This window comes from Xyrauchen texanus, chromosome 26 (assembly GCF_025860055.1).
Source record: "Xyrauchen texanus isolate HMW12.3.18 chromosome 26, RBS_HiC_50CHRs, whole genome shotgun sequence".
NCBI classification, from domain to species: Eukaryota; Metazoa; Chordata; class Actinopteri; order Cypriniformes; family Catostomidae; genus Xyrauchen; species Xyrauchen texanus.
Genome location: NC_068301.1, coordinates 35,340,447 through 35,361,208, shown reverse-complemented (window position 1 = coordinate 35,361,208; position 20,762 = coordinate 35,340,447). Strand labels below are relative to the sequence as shown.

Genomic DNA, 20,762 nt, shown 5'->3' with positions numbered 1-20,762 from the left:
ACCTGCCATAAAAGCCTTTGTGGAGATTTTAAAGTAATTTTTTAATTAAAAATTGTTGAACGGGTTACTGAAATTAGCTGTAAATCTGAATTTTAGTCATTTCTCAACAAATGGTTTATTTGCATTCTTATTTGAATGTAATTTCACACATTCAAATAAGTTTTACAGCAATGATTTACAACTCTTTTATACAGCAGTTTAACATGGTCCTGTATTTATCAATTTAGGACATTTCCTGTTAACAATTTACAATAGTGTCATAATAAGAAAGATAGTAAAGTCACCTTCTTTAATAGCCATTTTTAAACTTATCTCCTATAGAGTAAAAATGTGTATGACTTTCTTTCTTCTGCAGATCACAAATGTAGATTTTAAGAAGAATTTTTGAGCTCTGTAGGTCCTTACAATGCAAGTGAATGGTGGCCCAAACTTTGAAGCTCCAAAAAGCACATAAAGGCAGCATAAAAGTAATCCATACAACTATAGTGGTTAAATCCATGTCTTCCAAAACGATATGAAGGTGTGGGTGAAAAACAGATCAATATGTATGTCCTTTTTCTTTTCTTCAAATTCCGGCCACCATTCACTTGCATATTATGGACCTACATAGCTACAGATTTTCTTCTAAAAATATGAATTTGTGTTCAGTAGAAAAAAAACACATCTGGGATGGCGGGATGGCATGAGGGTGAGTAAATGATGAGATAATTTTTATTTTTGGGTGAACTATCCCTTTAATGGGTTTCAGATTTAAACATTCAAGGAGAAATGGAAGGATCTCAAATCATTGAGCAGTTATTTTTAGCCAACATGTTTACATTTAAATTGGTCTGATAAATGTAATTCTTCTGCTTTACTCGTTTCAATTAGGAAGTAAAACAATACAGGACATAGAAACCATACATTTATAATTTCACTGTAAACAATGTTGATTCAATACTGATTGTCGCCTCATGGTGTCGCTGTTAGATAGCATGACTTTACTACAAACACTGACACGTGCTTTGAGTCTTTTAAAGCAGTTTTTGCATTAGTAAAGACGGGACGGTTTGGAATTCTACATACCTTCAGCATAAAATAAGTTCAGTAAAACAACAACAAACTCAAATGAATCCAGAAAACACATAAATGTAAAATGAGCAGTCTGTGGATGGGCAACGTGAGTTTTACAGATACATTTATATTGTTTTCTATAACCATATGTGTACTAGGACCATTTTGAATCCATTTTACAACGGATATGTCAGAGAACATGACAGTATAAGTATGGTGGTAAGTTTGTGGTTTGTATATTGGTAGTTGGAGCCCTACATGAATGAAGACTTCGTCTGCAGAGCTTTTGCTCTCATGGGAGAAACAGTGTTGAGAGTCAGACTGATCCGAGACAAAATAACAGGGTGAGAAATTACTGTACTGTACTGTATAGGCCTAATATCATAATTCTCTCTCTCTCAAAGTATATGGGTACAGAAACAACACCTAAATATGCAGGAATATCATTGCACAGTAAGTATCAAAACAAGATATCAAAGAAATGTCTACTGCATACATGATGCCAGAACTTCTTAGAACTAATGTTTGGCAAGAAGAAAGAATCCACATACCCTGTATGTCTTGCTTTATAATTTCTTATCTTACCTCACAAAATGCAATGATATTCAGCCATTTTAAGTGTCCAAATACTTTTGGGAACACTTTATCTATTCATCTGCATGTGTATACTCATTTCATAAAGTGTCAGGCTGATGGTCGTCTCTCTAGGGAAGCTGCAGGATATGGTTTTGTGGAGCTGATGGACGAGACGTCAGTAGAGAGATGCCTGCGCAAAGTCAATGGAAAACCTTTACCTGGTGCCACTCCTGTAATCATTCGCAACACACTATATAATCACTCACAGGGATGATCAATTCATATAGAAACATATATGAGTTACACACTACAAACATAATCTCACCCTAAATGGCAGTACATTGTGATATTTTACAGCCTAAGAGGTTCAAGTTGAGTCGTGCCACTTATGGGAAACACGGAGAAAGCCGGTGAGAAATCCATGAACCATGTTTTTTCTTTCTTAAAGGGATAGTTCACCAAAAATTACAATTCTGTCATTATTTACTCACCCTCATACCATCTCAGTTGTGTATGACTTTATATCTTTTTTAGAAGAATATTTAATCTCTGTAGTCATCTCATACAGTGCAAGTGAATGGTGGCCAGAACTTTGAAAGTCCAAAAAGCAAATAAAGGCAGCAGAAAAAGACTCCAGTGGTTAAATCTGTGTCTTCAGAATCCATATGATAGGTGTGGGTAAAAAAACAGATAAATATTTAAGTCCCTTTTTACTATAAATTCTCCTCCCTGCCCAGTAGATGGTGATATGCACAAATAATGTGAATCGCCATAAGAAATTAAGAGTGTGAAAGTGGTGATGGATCGTAAAAAGGCCTTTAAAGGTGCTTTAAACATTTTTAGCCATTCTAGATCGCTTCGTTCTAGATCGCTTTCCCCAAGATGACGTTGGATTAGCAACACCCCTTTTCCTATAACCCGCTCTCCAAAGATAACAAACAAGCTTTATTGAGACCGACACCAGCAGAAATGGTTGGTTGTCAAAAACAACAGCAGCAAAATAGCGCCCTCTACTGTGAACTGTTATGAGCAACATGGCATAAAAATGGCATGAAGCCTCAATAATTTGCTGCAACTGTAATGCGGGGGGCTCACCCCATCACCACCCTAGATGTGGCCCTGTTTTGGTGTTTGGACCCCTAATAATGCTTTACAGAGCTTTACTGATGTACATTTCTGAAATCCATAAACTAGATACTGTATGTATTGCACTAAATACATAGAGCCTCATATGAAACCTCCCTATTTTCGGGAAACCATTAGTATATAATGCTACAAGAGATGCTTCTTTTTATAATAGACTTCCCTTTAGTGTAACAAAATAAAATAATGATGCTGCCTCCTTTATAAGTTTATTTTTGTGACCTGTAGTTCTGCTTAAAAAATCATAGGCAAACATTGTTATCCCACCCTGTACAAAATAATGGATTATTCTGTAATATTCATCCATGGCATTTTTAATATCTTGGCTTTCATCATCATTTGTTTATCTTTCACCAGTAAATAAATGATTCATATTTTGAGCCAAGGCCCTCTGGTTGAGTTGACGCAGAATGACCCAAATGCAATTACAGTTAATAAAGCACTATAAATGTGATAAATTCCGATTGGATAGATTTACAGATAGATGGCTGGAAGAAAGAAAGTTTAGATTATTAAGTGATTCATTATATCCCTATTACTGTAACTGTACATGTTGGTATCATGGTCACACTGCTGTCTCCTGCAGATCTTCTTTCTCTCTCTTCGTATCGGATCTAACTCAAGACGTGGATGATGGCATGTTGTATGAGTTCTTTCATTACCATTTCTCATCCTGCTCCAGTGGGAAGATCATTCTGGACAATAGTGGATTCTCAAAGTGAGACGTTACATCTGGCTTCCTGTGTGCAGCTCTTCATTTCCGTACATTTCCCTCTGTAAATGTTGACTCTGCTGGTTGTAGGTGCTGTGGGTTTGTGACTTTTGAGAGTGAGCGAGATCAGAGACGAGCTCTGGCAGACCTACAGGGTGCATCTGGGCTTGGGAAGAAACCTCTACGCCTCAGTATGGCTACAAACAAAGTGTGAGTAGTGATGACGGTAGTAAATTGTTTGTGTGTGCGTTTGTACTTTATGTACACGCAAAGTAATGTGTCCACATAGTCCAATATTACAGTTTTTTTTCTACTTAATGTTTAGTTTTCTTGTTTTGACAATTTCAGAATGTGTGAAGGTAGGACGCAACAATGATTTGTTTGCCGTAATGGCATTAATTTTATCATAAATACTGACATATAATGTATTAAATTCACCATGTAATCTCTAGGAAGCAGAAAGAGTCGACAGAGAGCCAAGATGGGCAATTCTCTGCAGAAAACTACAATAGTCATAACTTGTATCTGAAGCAGTACGGTTACACACAATACACCAGCCATTCCACTGCATATGACTGGAACTACAACTACAATTACAACTACATGCATTATTCTCAAGACGTCCCACAGGTAGATGAGATTTTATTAGAGCACTGTTTTGCAGGTGATGTTCAAAGACGTAAACAAATAATAACAATAAATAGGAAATAATGTAATTTTTTAAATGCTTTATCTTACATAGGGCCATGAAGAGATGGAAGATGATATCCTTGAGTGTAAGTCTTTATTTGCATATTTGATTTCACAAAGCGCGGCTGTGGAATTGAACAGCTATTGTAGCCAGGCCTCATTACGTTTGCATTGTATATTGTAAATGAGCTTAAACTGCACAAAATACGTTACTGTAACACCTGTATCTTGTTTCTCTGTCTTGCAGACCCAGACTGTGAGATAAATGTGACAGAGGCCAATGAGAGGTTTATGGACCAGAGTGAAGAACTGTACAGTGCTCTGATTGGCTGCGTCTTCCAGCCTCCAGAGTCATGGGACGGGGTCACCTGTAATGTTACATGTTACTTACCAGAGCCGATTTATCAGTATGAGGAGATGGACTGAGGATGCCAAGCACCAATTATTTGAGTGTGAAGATTAATTAAAGATACTGAATGTTATTTGAGAGTCCCCCCTCAAAGTATGCAGCTAATGTAGTGTTGTATATCGGTTATTTGTCACATTGCTGAAAAAAGTGATAAATTCAGTGATTTTGTTTTCTGGCAATTCTGTTTGTCAGTATTTTGCTTGTGTTATTTTTTATGGGATGCGTACAGAAAATAATCAGTAAATTGAAATAAAAAGTTTCTGTTTAAATTATCCATTCATCCATTGCTCTATCTATCATTCTATCTATCTAACTCACAGACGATGGTACATTATGGTATTAATATGGTATTAATTATTCTACAATGGAATACAAGAAGTCTCATCGTCAATGGTCAAGAATAAAAAAAAATGGTGTCAAACTTACAGGATAAACCTAATATAATATATGTACATGAAGCATGACTAAGACCTCAGTGGGATTTTAAAATACAGGGTTATACAGCAATTGGGAATGACAGGACGACTGGGAAAGGTGGTGGGATGGCAGCATTTGTGCAAAATGGTACTAGATATAATCTGATGAATTTAAGGAAAGCCCACAAATCAATAGTAATCAAGATTGGGACAGAAATGATTAAATAACTATAAGTAATTATTATAATCCATGTAATAGAATGTGCCTCGATACATTGATTACTGTGGGTGGGCAAATACGGGGTAAAGTGATATGGTGTGGAGACTGGGGGCATAAGAGAATGGATGCAAATGGATTAATCCTAGAGGAATTTATAGAAGACAAGGGATTAGTGTGTATGAATGATGGGAGAGGTACAAGGTGTAACAGTGTTCAAAATACAGAAAGCGCAGTCGATCTAACATTGGTATCAAATGGACTTGCGGGTGTTACAACATTGGAGGTGTTTAGTAAGTCGCCAATGGGCAGCGATCATTATCCTATAAGAATCAAGTTTGGAATAGAAGTACAACAAAAAGAGGAGATAAAAATATCAATATGGAAATTAGACAAAGCCAATTCGGAAACCTTTCAAGCACAGAGTAAGGACAAATGTGAACATTTCCTTTGAGAAGATACTTTATGTCAAATGGGAATTAATTCAATAAAAAATGTTTTTTATTGAAACATTAGTGAAAATTCACAGTTCAGTGCCCAGGGGCCCTTGACTACCCGTGGGTGCCCTGGGCTTTAAGGCTGCGCAATCTGATCCCCCCCTTGAAAACCCTTTTGGGCCTTTTCGCAAAGGTAGAAATACAATGGACCCTATCCTAAGCCTAGAGTCCGAAATTAGGAAAGCCCAAACAAATAAGGAAATAGTGATAGTCTTTTTCGATGTAGAAAAAGCATACGATATGTTGTGGAAGGAAGGACTGCTAATCAAATTAAAAGTATGTTAGGTGTGGGCAGCAGGTTATATAACTGGGTGCTGGATTTCCAATTTGGCTGGACAATAGAGGTTAGGGTAGGTACAGAATACTCAAAAGTATATAAAGTAGGGAATTGAACCCCACAGGACAGTGTTTGCAGTATTTAACATCACGATTAACTATATTTTTGAGCAAGTATAAAGGGGGAAATCGCTGTATGCAGATAATGAGGCTTTATGGATAAGGGGGCGGAATCTAAAATATATAGAGAAGAAAATGCAGGCTGCAATTGAAGTGGTGGAACAGTGGGCAAATAAATGGGCTTTTAAGTTATCTATAGCAAAGACGCAAGTGATATGTTTTTCTAGATGCCATAAGGCAGTATACTTGAACAGGTCAATGTGATCAGATTTCTCGGGGTATTGTTAGAAGAAAAGGTGACCTGCAAGCACCACATTGATAAAGTAAAGGACATAAACGATAGAGGCAGACATCTCTATAATATCCAGAATCATGTTGGTTTGGGAAGGAGGCTGGGCAGGAACCGAAAGGAAGAGGCAGTCATTTCCCATCTCAGGATTGGCCATACTTGACTTAATCAGACACTTCATAAAATAGGTAAACTCCCAACTGGTAGATGTGCACACTGTGGTCACCCTGAATCTGTTCAGCATGTGCTGCTGGGAAGTAGGGGATATGAGGAGGAAAGGAAATAACTATCATTAGAACTATCAAATAATATCAGTATTAGATTAAGCTAAATTACATTATAGGAAACCTCCTGGGAGATGCATCATGAGGAATATACAGTCACCTAATTGAGTATCTGAAGGAAACAGGTCTAATAGAAAGAATTTAGGCCTTTTCTCTCTCTCTTTCTTTTCCTGCTAATCTACTGTTCCACACTTCAGTCCGGTAGGTGACGGTAATGCATCTGCAAGCTGGTTTGCCTACCGCCAATCAAAACAACAAAAGAAGAAGAAGAAGTCCCGTGCCCTGAGCTCAAGTAAGATCATTGTATTTATTTTCAAAACTGAACAACAGAAACACTGACTGAAGGATTGTGTCCTCGGAACAGACATCAAATCATCTCTAGATCTCAGACGAGGTTAGATATGCACGTTTTAATCTGAAGATATAATAATATTGTCAGTTTATCGTATGCTAATGATGTTTACGAATGTTGCTGTTTTGCGCTTTAACAGGGTTAAGTTTTAATTGTGGCCTTCGCCTTCTATTTATAATCCTTTTCGCATGTAACAGCACTTTGCAGTGGTTTGTTAGTTTTGTAATTGAGTATAATTATGAAGTTCACGAGCTTAGCGGTCACAGATCTGAGATCAGTTATGATTGACTTGACAGTTATTTACTTCTTCTTTTTTACTGTTCTGTGTTCGCGTGGAAACAAAACATAAAACAGTGCCTTTACATACCAGTGGAATTAACCGAACTTTTACAATTAACCGAACTGACTGTTAATTATTACTAAAATCTCCATCTAACTTGGGCATTCACATGATACATGGACATGGTCTTATTTAAGTGTTTAACCTTACGTAAATAATTTTAACCAGCTAAATATATCCACACTAGTGTTTTAGATTCACTGTCGTTATAAGTAAAACGAAACCAAATTTGATGGCTGTTAAAGTGTATGTTTGATTGAATGGTAACACAAACAGTCAGTCAGTATGATGTTTCTGTGTTTAATAGATGTGTAAGGGTATTATTTATATGATTTCTTATATTAGTCACCAACTGTTAGCTTGCCATAACTAAAGAATGGATAATGGATTCATATTCAGATCTAGGCTGTAACTATAAAGTGCAAACTCATACATACAGTTGAAGTCAGTTTTCATACACTTACGTTAAAGCCATTAAAACTAATTTTTTTTCACCACTCCACAGATTTCATATTAGCAAACTCTGGTTTTGGCATATTGTTTAGGACATCTACGTTGTGCATGACATGAGTACTTTTTTCCAACAATTGTTTACAGACTGTTTCACTTTTAATTGACTATAGCACAATTGCAGAGGGTAAGAAGTTCACATACATTAAGTTAACTGTGCCTTTAAGCAGCTTGTAAAATTCCAGAAAATTATGTCAAACCATTAGACAATTAGCCAATTAGCTTCTGATAGGAGGTGCACTGAATTGGAGGTGTACCTGTGGATGTATTTTAAGGCCAACCTTCAAACTCAGTGCCTCTTTGCTTGACATCATATGGAAAATCAAAAGAAATCAGCCAAGACCTCCGCATGTCTGGTTCATCATTGGGATCAATTTCCAACCGCCATGTTCATCTGTACAAACAATAGTATGCAAGAATAAACACCATGGGACCATGCAGCCATCATACCACTCATGAAGGAGATGCATTCTGTATCCTAGAGATGAATGTTGTTTGGTGCGAAAAGTGCAAATCAATCCCAGAACAGCAAAGGACCTTGTAGACAAATCTATATCCACAGTACAACGAGTCCTATATCGACATAACCTGAAAGGCTGCTGAGCAAGGATGAAGCCACTGCTCCAAAACCATCATAAAAAAGCCAGACTACAGTTTACAAGTGCACATTGGGACAAATATCTTTTTTATTATTATTAACAATTTTTATTGATTCCATTCAACAAATTAAATAAACATAACATAAAATGTGGAATCAAATTATATAATATGAAACCCTTCCCCCTTAACATTTCCCCCCTTAAAATAAAGTAGTGATCCTTATTGACTTAAGACAAGGAATGTTTTCTATGATTAATTGTCAGGAATTGTGAAAAACTGAGTATAAATGTATTTGGCTATGGTGTATGTAAACTTCTGACTTCAACTGTAGATCAGCAATGTGATTTGTGTTGTTTAAGGTCATGTCATTTTATCTGGTTATCTAATCCTCACTATGCATGCTGAAAGGTGACATTTATACTGCTCTGAGTACTTGTGTCATAGATACACGGCAGCTGAAAAGAAAAAAACGGCACTTGGAGCCTTGACATTTTATTCTGTTAGTATTGGCAGCATAAACTCAGCTGCATAATATGTATTCTGACCAAATGTTTCTCTGTCCTCAGCATTTTCTGGCACTGACACACTTCCTTCTCAAGTTTTCCCCGGCCATTTTCCAGAGAGAGAGAGGTACCCGTCCAGGGCCAGCGTAGTATCCAGCAGTCATGTCGTACGGAAGAACAGAGCGCGTCCCACCAAAGGACTTCGGCAGTCTCATCCAAACGTGCAGCTCCAACATTCAAAAGATCACACAGAACAGTGAGTTTCTGCACATCAGTGGATTGGTGCTCTTTAGTTCTGTTAAAGGAATCTGAAAGTGCTAGTCAGCTGCCATTAATTATTAGTGCTTATTGATAAGGCACTAAAGGCAAGCATAACTGTTATGATAGCTCATACCCAAACTCTAAAGGTTTAACATAGGTGTGTAATGCGTTGTGCATGTTGTGCTATGGGCATGAACGCTACCGGAAAACCTGTGTCTAGAAAACATTCTATCGACAAACAGATATTGTTTATACTGTAAAATATTAATACATCATGGTTGAATTTTTTTATTACATTTTATTTACGCTAATGTTATTAAAAAAAGACCACTGTGTCCAGACAGGATGATTTTCTTTACTGTATTACAATGATGGAAATTCATTAGCATTTTCTTCCTTAGCGGCTCAAATCAAGAGCATGGTAAACCAACTTGGAACAAAACAAGACACCAATGACCTGCGGGAAAGACTGTGAGTGTGTTTTGCTCTTCATTTATTTCCAGTGTTTGCTCTTGTATTATAAATAATGTGATTTGTTTACAGTCAGCAGGTGCAACACTACACAAATCAGCTGGCCAAGGAGACCAACAAACACCTGAAAGACCTCGGCTCACTCTCTCTACCCGTCGCCCTGTCTGAACAGGTGCGTTTTTTGTGCAAGCTCAGCACGTTAACAGAATATTTCACCCAAAAATGATAATTCTCTCCACATTTACTCACCCTTATGCCATCTCAAACTAGTATGTCATTCTTTTTGCTGCGGAACACAAACAAGGATATTTTGAAGAATGCACGAGGTGTACATTCAATGGTTTAATCCATGTTATCTGAAGCGATACGACTGGTTTTAAGTGAGAAAAAGAACAAAATTCAAGTCCTTATTTGATATAATTTGACATGATGATGAGAGAATTATAATTTTTGGGTGAACTATTCAGCGTGTGTGCACAAGCGTATATAAGAACTTCTGAATATCTTTGTCCATATTTGCAGAATGGCCAGTCCTCTGGTCTCGCTTTGTAACCCTCCAAGAAATTTGTTGAGGATGAGGAACTGAAATCGAGAAATGAGAAAATAGTTTTATACTAGTTTTACAAATTGTACTGTCACAACTGTCTTGTCTAAATCTTTGATTTTCTTTTCTGCATAGAGACAGCAGAAGATCCAGAAGGACCGGCTGATGAACGATTTCTCCGCTGCTCTCAACAACTTCCAGGCGGTGCAGCGTCGAGCCGCAGAGAAAGAGAAAGAGTCTGTGGCCAGAGCTCGAGCAGGGTCTCGCCTCTCGGTAAGATACACTTATGGATCCCTTGTCAATAACTTATTACACTATTAGGGGGTAAATGGGGATTGATTCCGATTCACAAGCTTTCAATTCAATTATGATTTCGATTAAATGTTGATTCTTTTGTTACATGTTTAATGCTTGCATGCATAATTTGAACTATTTACAAGTATTTTCATTAGGGATGCATCAGCTGCCAACATTTTCCAATTACTGACCAAATTAAAATCTTCGGCATATCGGTAAATAGCATGAAAAACCGATGGATTATACACTTTGTAAAATCTCTGTGAATTTAAATGCACAATCCAGAAATATGAATAACCACTATATGTTGAAGGGTTGGCACTAAATTTTTAAAGCATAATTCCTAAACGGTGATCTGATGACAAAATAAGGTCAATAATATCGGTATCAGCTAAAAATGTCATATGCATCCCTAATTTTTCATTGATTTGTTGAACAAGTGATAAATACCAGTACTGTCTCTTTAAGAAAACTGGCTTTTCTGTAAAGAGCATCAGTAAATGAGCACATACTTCATCCATGCTATGCGTGATTAGAATTAAATGATTATTTGGTTTTGTTTTTCAATGCAGTTGTTCAGTTTACTAAAGAACAGAAAGGATATTAAAAGAGGCATTATTTAATGACATATGGATCGCATGATCTCGTCAATAGACACTTTACAAAAAAACTAGTCAAACCAAACTTTTACTCTTGAACACACAGTGAACTTCTATACTACTCAATCACTGGAGAGTGAAATCTGAACATTTATCAGCCAGTGTCAAATCACAGACATTTTTAGTCACATAGTGTGAAATTTGGTTGCTAATGCGAGTGATTTCCCATCATTGAGTTAGAGGGTTGTGCATAGAGTAAAAGATCGATCTTAAGATTTTTGAATCGAGATCGTTCAAATAAAGATTGCGATGTATCGGATAATTAATATTTGTTAATCAATCTTCTGCAGTTGTTCTCCACACACACACACACAGGATGTAAAGATACATTTATACCTAAGCTTCACTTCTCTTTTCTTTGAGAATCAACCATGTATAAGTTCTCTGAGACACTTTCAGTATGTTCTAGTTAAATGCTCACAGCAGTAGTTACAACTAGTTAAGATCTGAAGATATGGTTAATGCAAAACACAGATGTTTACCGAAATCAGCATGAAAAGAGAACTTTTTTTTTTAAGAAAACGAGTCTTAAAAACACATGCATCAGAACATGTTAGGCATCTAAAAATATCAGGAAACTTTAAAGGTGCATTCAGTAATGTTGTGTCATCTTTGACTTAACACTGACACCTAGCGGCTTGGATGCTGCATCGTTTAAAATCAATAGTTATCAAAATTACAATTCATGTCTTTAGGAGTTAAACTGTTTTAATGAGTACATAACTAATAACGCATGCAAACACAACATTCACTAAAAGTTTGCATAGCATGCAGACATGATTTTAGTAATAAGATTTTGCAGAATGGGCGCCATTTGACTCAATGAGTCTGTATAATTATATTTTGACAATTATTTTCTTTCTCGTGGGCCTGAACTTAAAGGGTTAATCACTAAAATCATAGTTTTATATCCACAGTCAAATCAAATACTGATCACTAATATAAACCCTACTTTATTTCCCACCAAATCCCACTATACTGTTTCCCTTGGGAATGTGTGGCGTTACGGAAACGTTGTGTAAAAATGTGCACCTGTATTGAATTTAATGTTAAGAATCCTTGTGTAGTGGATTTTGATTTGTGATTTACTGCAGGCTGAAGATGGAGGTCATGATGAGCAGCTGGTGTCCCTTGATAAGTGAGTAAAGTTTTAGATTTCATATTTTTAAGAGTTTGAATTCATTCAGTGCTGCGAGATCATAATTGAGCACAGGGTAAACAGATTTGTGTGTGTTTTTCAGTTATGATGATTGGGGGAAGATGACCACACAGACAGAAGATATGGCCATAACAGAAGAAGATCTGGAGCTCATTAAAGAAAGAGAAACTGCCATTCAACAACTTGAGGTTTGATTCCACTACACTTCCTGTTGCACATGCCCACACACAAATTAACTGTCCATTCTTTCAAAAAAATATATATATTTTTGTCTAATTTGTGTTTCATAACTGCTTTGTTTGAGGTTAAAATGAATGCGTCACATACAGTGGCAAAAAGAAGTATGTCAACCCTTTGGAATTAGCTGTTTTTGTTTATTAAATGTGATCTCAACGTGCTTAAGCTAACAACACACAAACAACTATAATCTTTCATATCTTTATTGAACACATCCCATCAGACATTCACCGTGCTATTGTAAAAATAAGTGGATTTAAGAACTGGCCAATCCTCCTTTGACAGCAACAACTTTAACTAAGTGTTTCCGGTAGCAGCGGATTAGACCTGCTCAACGTTTAGAAGGAAATTTGGACCATTCTTCCTTAAAGAACTGTTTCAACTCAGCCATATACTTAAGATGTCTGGTGTGAATGTCTCTCTTGAGGTCATTCCACAGCATCTCTATTGGGTTAAGGTCTGAGCTCCGACTGGGCCAATTCAAAAGATGGATTTTCTTTATTTGAAGTAATTCTGTAGTGGATTTACTTCAATGTTTATGGTCATTGTCCTGCTGCATCATCACCCAACTTCTACAGAGCTTCAGCTGGCACACAGCAACCCTGACATTATCCTGTAGGATATCTTGATAATATTGGGAATTTATTTTCCCCTTCAGTGATGGCAAGTTGTCCAGGCCCCAAAGCAGCCCCAAATCATGATGCTCCCTCCACTGAACTTCACGGTTGGGATGATGTTTTCATGTTGGTATGCAGTACCCTTTATACGCCATACGTAGTTCTGCATGTTCTTCCCAAACACTTCAACCTTAGTTTCATCAGTCCACAAACCATTTTCCCAGCAGCATTGTGGAGTGTCAATGTGGTCTTTGGCAAATTTCAGGCAGGCAGCAATGTTTTTGTTGGAAAGCAGCAGCTTCTTTTATGGTATCCTGCCATCAACACCATGCATGTTTAATGTTTTCTGTATAGTAGACTCGTGAACCGAGATGTTAACCAGTTCCAATGATTCCTTCAAGTCTTTAGCTGTCACTGTATGCTTCTTTTAACCTGATTGAGTATTCTGCAGTGTGCCATTTTGAGTCATCTTGGCTGGACGGCCACTTCTAGGGAGAGTAACCACAGTACTAAATCTTCTCCATTTATAGAAAATTTGTCTAATTGTGGACAGATGAATATTCAAGCTGTTCCAGATAACTTTAACATTTTCAAAACTTTATGCAAAGAAACAATTCTTGATCATAGGTATCCTGAGATATATTTCTTCGGAGGCATGATCCATGTTAGCAGTGAATAGCACATTTACAATATTTGAGTGCTTTTAAACCCTCAAAGTAGCTCTAACCCACACCTCCAATCTCTTTTAATTAATTGAATGCCAGATTTGCCAACTCCTGACTCTTAATTAGCTTTTTTTTGTTGTCTTTAGCGTAGGGATTCACTTACTTTCCACAGCACGGTTACTGTTTAATGGGATATGTTCAATATAGACATGTAAGATTATAATTGTTTGTGTGTTGTTAGATTAAGCACATTGTGCTTTGTCTATACTTGTGACTTTAATGAAATCAGCTAATTCCAAAGGGTTCACATACTTTTTTTTTCCCACTGTATATGCAAACTAACTCCTTACTGGAAGTCCTGAAAGGCAGTTAAATATGTTTTGTATTTCACCACTTGTAGGATTGTAAAAAACACTGTTCTGATTGTGGTTACTAGCTGTTACATTTAGTGCAGTTTTTAAATGTTTTTGTGCAGTCATGAGTGCTTTTGCTAAATCTTTCTGCGGTTTGTGGTTGCAGTCAGACATTTTGGATGTGAATCTGATTTTCAAGGATCTTGCTGTGATGATCCACGATCAGGGTGAAATGATTGGTAAGTACAGTCTGATTATAAACTAACAGTATATAGAAATATAACTGTTTGGGATTTCCACACCACTGTAATTTCCAATACATTTTCCAGGTTCAAAACAACTGAAGTTCTTTTAACGGCATCTGTGATGTGCTTTAACTTTAACTTAACTAAGCTAATATTTTAAAACAAGTAATGCCTTGACAGTTGAAGTGCAATTGCACCAAAGGGTTTAAATATACAAAAAGGAAGCTTGTAAACGATGTGTGTTATTTGATTTGTAAACGTGTCTAAATTGTCCTTTTAGCATGAGGAATGAACCTCTGTTACTGATGTAATTTATGTGATTACAGACAGCATAGAGGCTAATGTGGAGAGTGCAGAGGTGCATGTGGAGAGAGGAGCAGAGCAGCTCCAGAGAGCAGCTCAGTATCAGGTGAGAGCTTCAGCATTACACACACACACACTAGAGCATGTACATTAGGAGGTCAAAGCAGCAATTAATTGTTTCAAAGCCTAGAGTGCTGGTATCGCAAAATATGTAATGATCCATTATGTCGCAATGAATCAGGATATCATAATCGGATCATGATTGAAACTACCACGACTGTGCCAGATCAGTTTCAGTCCCTTTTGCACTGATTGTGTCACATGTCTAGTACTGCATGTGTCACATGTCTAGTACTTTCTATGAGGTACTGTAATATAGTACCTCATAGAAATGGCTTTTCATGATGACCAGCTTCATTCATTGAATGGTAAGAAATGATATGACTGCACAAATAAAACAATATATTAATACAAGTATTTAAAGTAAATACTTGTATTAAAGTAATGCATTTTTGCATTTATTATTCCTAAAATGTGGTCTGCTCATCCTAATATTAGATAAACACAATCTGTTTTAAGTAATGACAAACAAATAATCTGACTTGTTTTTCACATTTACATTGTCAGTCTAGGGTTAAAAAAAGGATGTGAACTTCTAGGCTAATGACTGCCATAAAGCTAATTGGAGGCAGGTGTTTCAGTCAATGAGCTGAGGTTGTAGGTGTGCCTTGCCTTATAAAAACAGTACAGTCTTGGTACTGAGTCTGAACTTCTAAAGAAGCATGTGAACCATGTCCCAACCAAAACACATGACAGAGGATCTTTGAATAAGAATTGTAGAAATGCATGAAGCTGGAAAAGGCTACAAAACAATTTCTAAAGACCTGGATGTGCAACAATCCACAGTATGATAAATGGAGGAAATTCAGCACTGTTGCTAGTTTGCCTGGGAGTGGGTGCCCTGCAAAAATTTAGCTTTTTGGCAGAAAACAAGAACACTATATTTGGAGGAAAAGGTGCTCTGCAACACCAAAACCTTGTCCCAACTGTGAAGCATGGTGGAGGAAGCATCATGCTTGGGACTGCTTTGCTGCATCAGGGCCTGGACAGCTTGGAATCACAGAGGGAACGATAAATTCAAAATTGTAGTAAGAGATTGTACAGGAGAATGTCTGGGTAGTGGCATGTCATCTGAAACTTAAAAGAGTTTGGGTAATGCAACAACACAATAACCCAAAACACACAAGCAAATCAACAACAGAATGGCTAAAGAGGAAGAACATTTGTGTCTCGGAATGGCCAAGTCAGAGTCCAGATCTTAACCCTATTGAGATGTGGCATGACCTGAAAAGGGCTGTTCATGCAAGAAATGTACAGTCATCCAGTTATTATCTGGTCCCAGACATGGAATAACAATACCCAGACTCACTTATTATTATTTTTACAAAGCCAACCTCACCTATGAACTGCCAATATATAGACTGCATATGATCCAGAGACAGAAATACAGGTGAAACTCGAAAAATTTGAATATCGTGCAAAAGTTCATTAATTTCAGTAATTCAACTTAAAAGGTGAAACTAATATATTATATAGACTCATTACAAGCAAAGTAAGATATTTCAAGCCTTTATTTGATATAATTTTGATGATTATGGCTTACAGCTTATGAAAACCCCAAATTCAGAATCTCAGAAAATTAGAATATTACATGAAATCAATAAAAAAAAGGATTTTAAATACAGAAATGTCGGCCCTCTGAAAAGTATAATCATGCATATGTACTCAGTACTTGGTTTGGGCCCCTTTTGCATTAATTACTGCCTCAATGCGGCGTGGCATGGATGCTATCAGCCTGTGGCACTGCTGAGGTGTTATGGAAGACCAAGATGCTTCAATAGCGGCCTTCAGCTCTTCTGCATTGTTTGGTCTCATGTCTCTCATCTTTCTCTTGGCAATGCCCCATAGATTCTCTATGGGGTTCAGGTCAGGCGAGTTTGCTGGCCAATCAAGCACAGTAATACCATGGTCATTGAACCAGGTTTTGGTACTTTTGGCAGTGTGGGCAGGTGCCAAGTCCTGCTGGAAAATGAAGTCAGCATCTCCATAAAGCTTGTCTGCTGAAGGAAGCATGAAGTGCTCTAAAATGTCCCGGTAGACGGCTGCGTTGACTCTGGACTTAATAAAGCACAGTGGACCAACACCAGCCGATGACATGGCTCCCCAAACCAACACAGACTGTGGAAACTTCACACTGGACTTCAAGCATCTTGGATTGTGTGCCTCTCCATTCTTCCTCCAGACTCTGGGACCTTGGTTTCCAAATGAGATGCAAAATTTGCTCTCATCAGAAAAGAGGACTTTGGACCACTGAGCAACAGACCAGTTCTTTTTTCTTTAGCCCAGGTCAGGCGTTTGACATTTGAAGCCCATGTCCAGGACCCGTCTGTGTGTGGTGGCTCTTGATGCAGTAACTCCAGCCTCAGTCCACTCCTTGTGAAGCTCCCCACACATTTGAATGGCCTTTTCCTGACAATCCTCTCCAGGCTACGGTCATCCCTGCTGCTTGTGCACCTTTTTCTTCCACACTTTTCCCTTCCATTTAACTTTCTATTAATGTGCTTTGATACAGCACTTTGAGAACATCCAACTTCTTTTGCAATTACCTTTTGAGGCTTTCCCTCCTTGTGGAGGGTGTCAATGATGGTTTTCTGCACAACTGTCAGGTCAGCAGTCTTCCCCATGATTGTGAATTCAACTGAACCAGACTGAGAGACCATTTAAAGGCTCAGGAACCCTTTGCAGGTGTTTAGCTGATTAGAGTGTGACACTTTGAGCCTACAATACTGAACCTTTTCACAATATTCTAATTTTCTGAGATTCTGAATTTGGGGTTTTCATAAGCTGTAAGCCATAATCATCAAAATTATATCAAATAAAGGCTTGAAATATCTTACTTTGCTTGTAATGAGTCTATATAATATATTAGTTTCACCTTTTAAGTTGAATTACTGAAATTAATGAACTTTTGCACGATATTCTAATTTTTCGAGTTTCACCTGTATACTGGATCACTGCTACACAACATTAAAGGATGCATATCGCTCTGCCCCTAGAGCAGTTTTGGGACTGTCTGATCACTGTATGGTTTATCTTCTTCCAAACTACAGGCAGAAACTAAAATCTGCTAAACCTGTAGTAAAGACTATTGACTCCACTTGAAAAATGCCCTGCAGAGGTTGTACTTCCTTCACCAGTTGAGGAAGTGCAACCTGCCCCAGGCGCTGCTAATCCAGTTCTACTCCGCAGTCATTGAGTCTGTCCTCTGCACTTCAGTAACGGTATGGTTTGTTTCATCTACAATATGAGAAGACCACAAACGGACTGCTGAGCGGATTATTGGTTGCCCCCTGACCTTCCTTGAAGAACTATACACTTCCAGAGTGAAGAAAAGGCCAGGAAAAATCACTCTGGACCCCACTCACCCTGCCGACTACCTTTTTGAACTGTTGCCTTCAGGCCAGTGCTATAGAGCTCTGAGCATCAGACCCATCAGGCACAGGAACAGCTTTTTCCCTCAGGCTATCCATCTCATGAACAGTTTAAACTGTCCCATTGAGCAATAATTATGTGCAATACACAGCTTAGTCTATTTATATTTATCCAACATACCCTTCCTCATCTGCCATACATTCCCTTGCATCTGTATATGACACATTCGTATTTTTATGTGCGCGTGCGTATTTTATGTGAGAAGAGACCTTGGATTGATAAGAGAGACATAAATGTAGGAAATTGGTCGACTGGGTCAGTGTTCAATAATACAGAAGTATTTGACCACAAAATGCATTGATTGGCTGATCAGAATTAAGTATTCCATAGATCCACTGAATAATGTGTAGGAAGATGGCAGATACAAAAATATTTTTGGCAATCATATGACTGTTTTATAATGCTCAATATTCTGTGCCCTTCACTCTACTGCAGCAAAAGTCCCGTAAGAAGATGTGCATCCTGGCACTGGGCCTCTCCGTATTGCTTGTCGTCATCAGCATCATCATCTGGCAAGCCTCCAAGTGAAGAACCTTCCTCAAAACGCCCTTCTTTCACTTTATTTAATTTATTTTCTCGCTTACAAACCCAGTGCCATCCACTTGGGGAGGAAGATCAGATGCTCTCGCAGCACCTGTAGATCCGTCAGTGTAAGTTTGCAGGGGTAGATGCTATATGATGTGGCTAAACAGAATGTAATGTTCCTCAGTCCTGCCCCCTATGACCTTTAATTCAGAATGAAAGAGGATGAGCTTGTGAATGGGACGGGAAATATAATTAAGTAATCTCAGATTTGATTTTGATTCTTGTGGTGTATTTGTGGCATTAACACTACATTTCTAAGTAAAAACAGGTTATTTCAGTTTGATAAGTTCATTGTACTGACATAAGGTGTAAAAATGGCACTTTGATGGGTGGAACTTATTGTAATATAATTTGGGCTTTGGGGAGATGTCTTGTGAACTGTATATTTCAACTCCTGTAAAGTTTTCAATTTTGCCACACTCCAATAAGTTAAAGATAAAATGCTTAGATGAGCTGCAAAATCAGTTGCACATTTTCAACTTGACAACATTTGTTGTTGATTCCATATAACAGCAGAGCAGTGGTAACATTTCAAATATGAAGCAGCAATGATACCTAATGCACAAGCTCAATTTTAAACATCTCTAAACAGATTCATTACTGTTTGCTTATCCCTTACTTGTTGTTAACTCCAATGTTTATTATATAGGTCTATTATATGGTGATCATATTGCTGTAAATGTGTTGTATAAGAACTTGTAATCAATATGACTGAAACACATTTGTATATTACAACATGAAAAGTCTGCACAATGCATTAAAATGATGTAAAAAAAATGGCACCTGTACTTTTAAAACATGCAAAAACTATTGTCTTCTTTTTTTATTAATTTATATGACTTCTATTGAGTACATGAGTAAAAAAAACTTGTCAACTATTTCTGCATATACTGGATTCTCTCTTTAGCAGCGGTGAAAGAAGCACTTAATGAGATCAATCAGAATATTGGAGCATTGGTTTTAGAACCTTGTGTGTTTTCTCCCTTAGTTCAGGTTGTTTAGGCATAACTGAATTCAGCAATCAGCTCTTTCTGGTTTCTATTTATATATTGTATATACACCGACCCCCTTGTGCTGCCAAAATCTGCACCAACCGCATCTTGGAATGGCATTCTAAGATGCTATACTTCTCACCACAATTGCACAGAGTGATTATCTGATTTACTGTATACTTTGTCAGTTCGAACCAGTCTGCCCATTCTCTGTTGACCCCTCTCATCAACAAGACATTTCTGTTCACATCACTGCCCCTCACTGGATGTTTTTTTTTTTTTCTCCATTCTGAGAAAATTCTAAAGACTTGTGTGGCCTTGTTAGGAGATGATCAACATTATTTGCTTCACCTGTGAGTGGTCATAATGTTTTGACTAATCTGTGTGTGTTTAAGTATTTAAGCAATATCACATGAACAAGAGTGCGATAAGGCCCAAGTGCTGTAGGTAATCACAGCTGTGCTGATTTGGGGCTGATTGAGAGTGTGATATTGCTTATATACAACATTTCAATGAATAAGTACATTTTTAAAAATAAGGAAAAACCGAGTACGGTCATAAAAACGTATTTGTGCATGGAACTGCTTTCTTACACGACAGATCAGAATCTGCCGTTGCTGGTTCAAAACAAGTGATGCATCCAAGCCTCCATTAGTAATTAAAAAATGTCACTTCAGAAATAGTATCGCGACTTGTGCTGTTTCTAACAAATATTGGATAAACAAGGATGTGTGTGTGTGTGTGTGTGTGTGTGTGTGTGTATTAGAGAGAGAGAGATGGAGTGTGTGTGATCACCTGTTGCCACACAAGCAGAGATGCTGTCAGCTTTCTGAAG

At 37.5% G+C, this 20,762-nt stretch overlaps 2 protein-coding genes across 3 annotated transcripts; both read left to right on the top strand.

The window, feature by feature from the left end:
* The first annotated feature begins 1,032 nt into the window (after nucleotides 1-1,032).
* On the top strand, nucleotides 1,033-4,624 carry trnau1apa (tRNA selenocysteine 1 associated protein 1a). Its single transcript, XM_052093012.1, has 9 exons — nucleotides 1,033-1,159; nucleotides 1,300-1,397; nucleotides 1,762-1,861; nucleotides 1,987-2,039; nucleotides 3,359-3,490; nucleotides 3,575-3,694; nucleotides 3,937-4,114; nucleotides 4,227-4,260; nucleotides 4,422-4,624. Exons 1-9 carry the CDS (start codon nucleotides 1,136-1,138, stop codon nucleotides 4,598-4,600), a joined length of 918 nt encoding a protein of 305 aa, XP_051948972.1. The 5' UTR covers nucleotides 1,033-1,135; the 3' UTR covers nucleotides 4,601-4,624.
* Nucleotides 4,625-6,927: 2,303 nt separating this feature from the next.
* Nucleotides 6,928-19,805, top strand: LOC127619969 (syntaxin-12-like). 2 transcript variants are annotated; one of them, XM_052093014.1, is made up of 10 exons: nucleotides 6,928-6,974; nucleotides 9,051-9,243; nucleotides 9,650-9,719; nucleotides 9,792-9,891; nucleotides 10,399-10,536; nucleotides 12,314-12,357; nucleotides 12,461-12,566; nucleotides 14,417-14,489; nucleotides 14,822-14,904; nucleotides 18,786-19,805. In XM_052093014.1, the coding sequence occupies exons 2-10, from the start codon at nucleotides 9,150-9,152 to the stop codon at nucleotides 18,876-18,878; spliced, it is 801 nt and encodes a 266-aa protein (XP_051948974.1). In that variant the 5' UTR covers nucleotides 6,928-6,974; nucleotides 9,051-9,149; the 3' UTR covers nucleotides 18,879-19,805. The 2 variants fall into 2 exon arrangements, with proteins under 2 accessions (XP_051948974.1, XP_051948973.1); XM_052093013.1 differs by having other exon boundaries at nucleotides 6,938-7,076.
* Nucleotides 19,806-20,762: the final 957 nt, after the last annotated feature.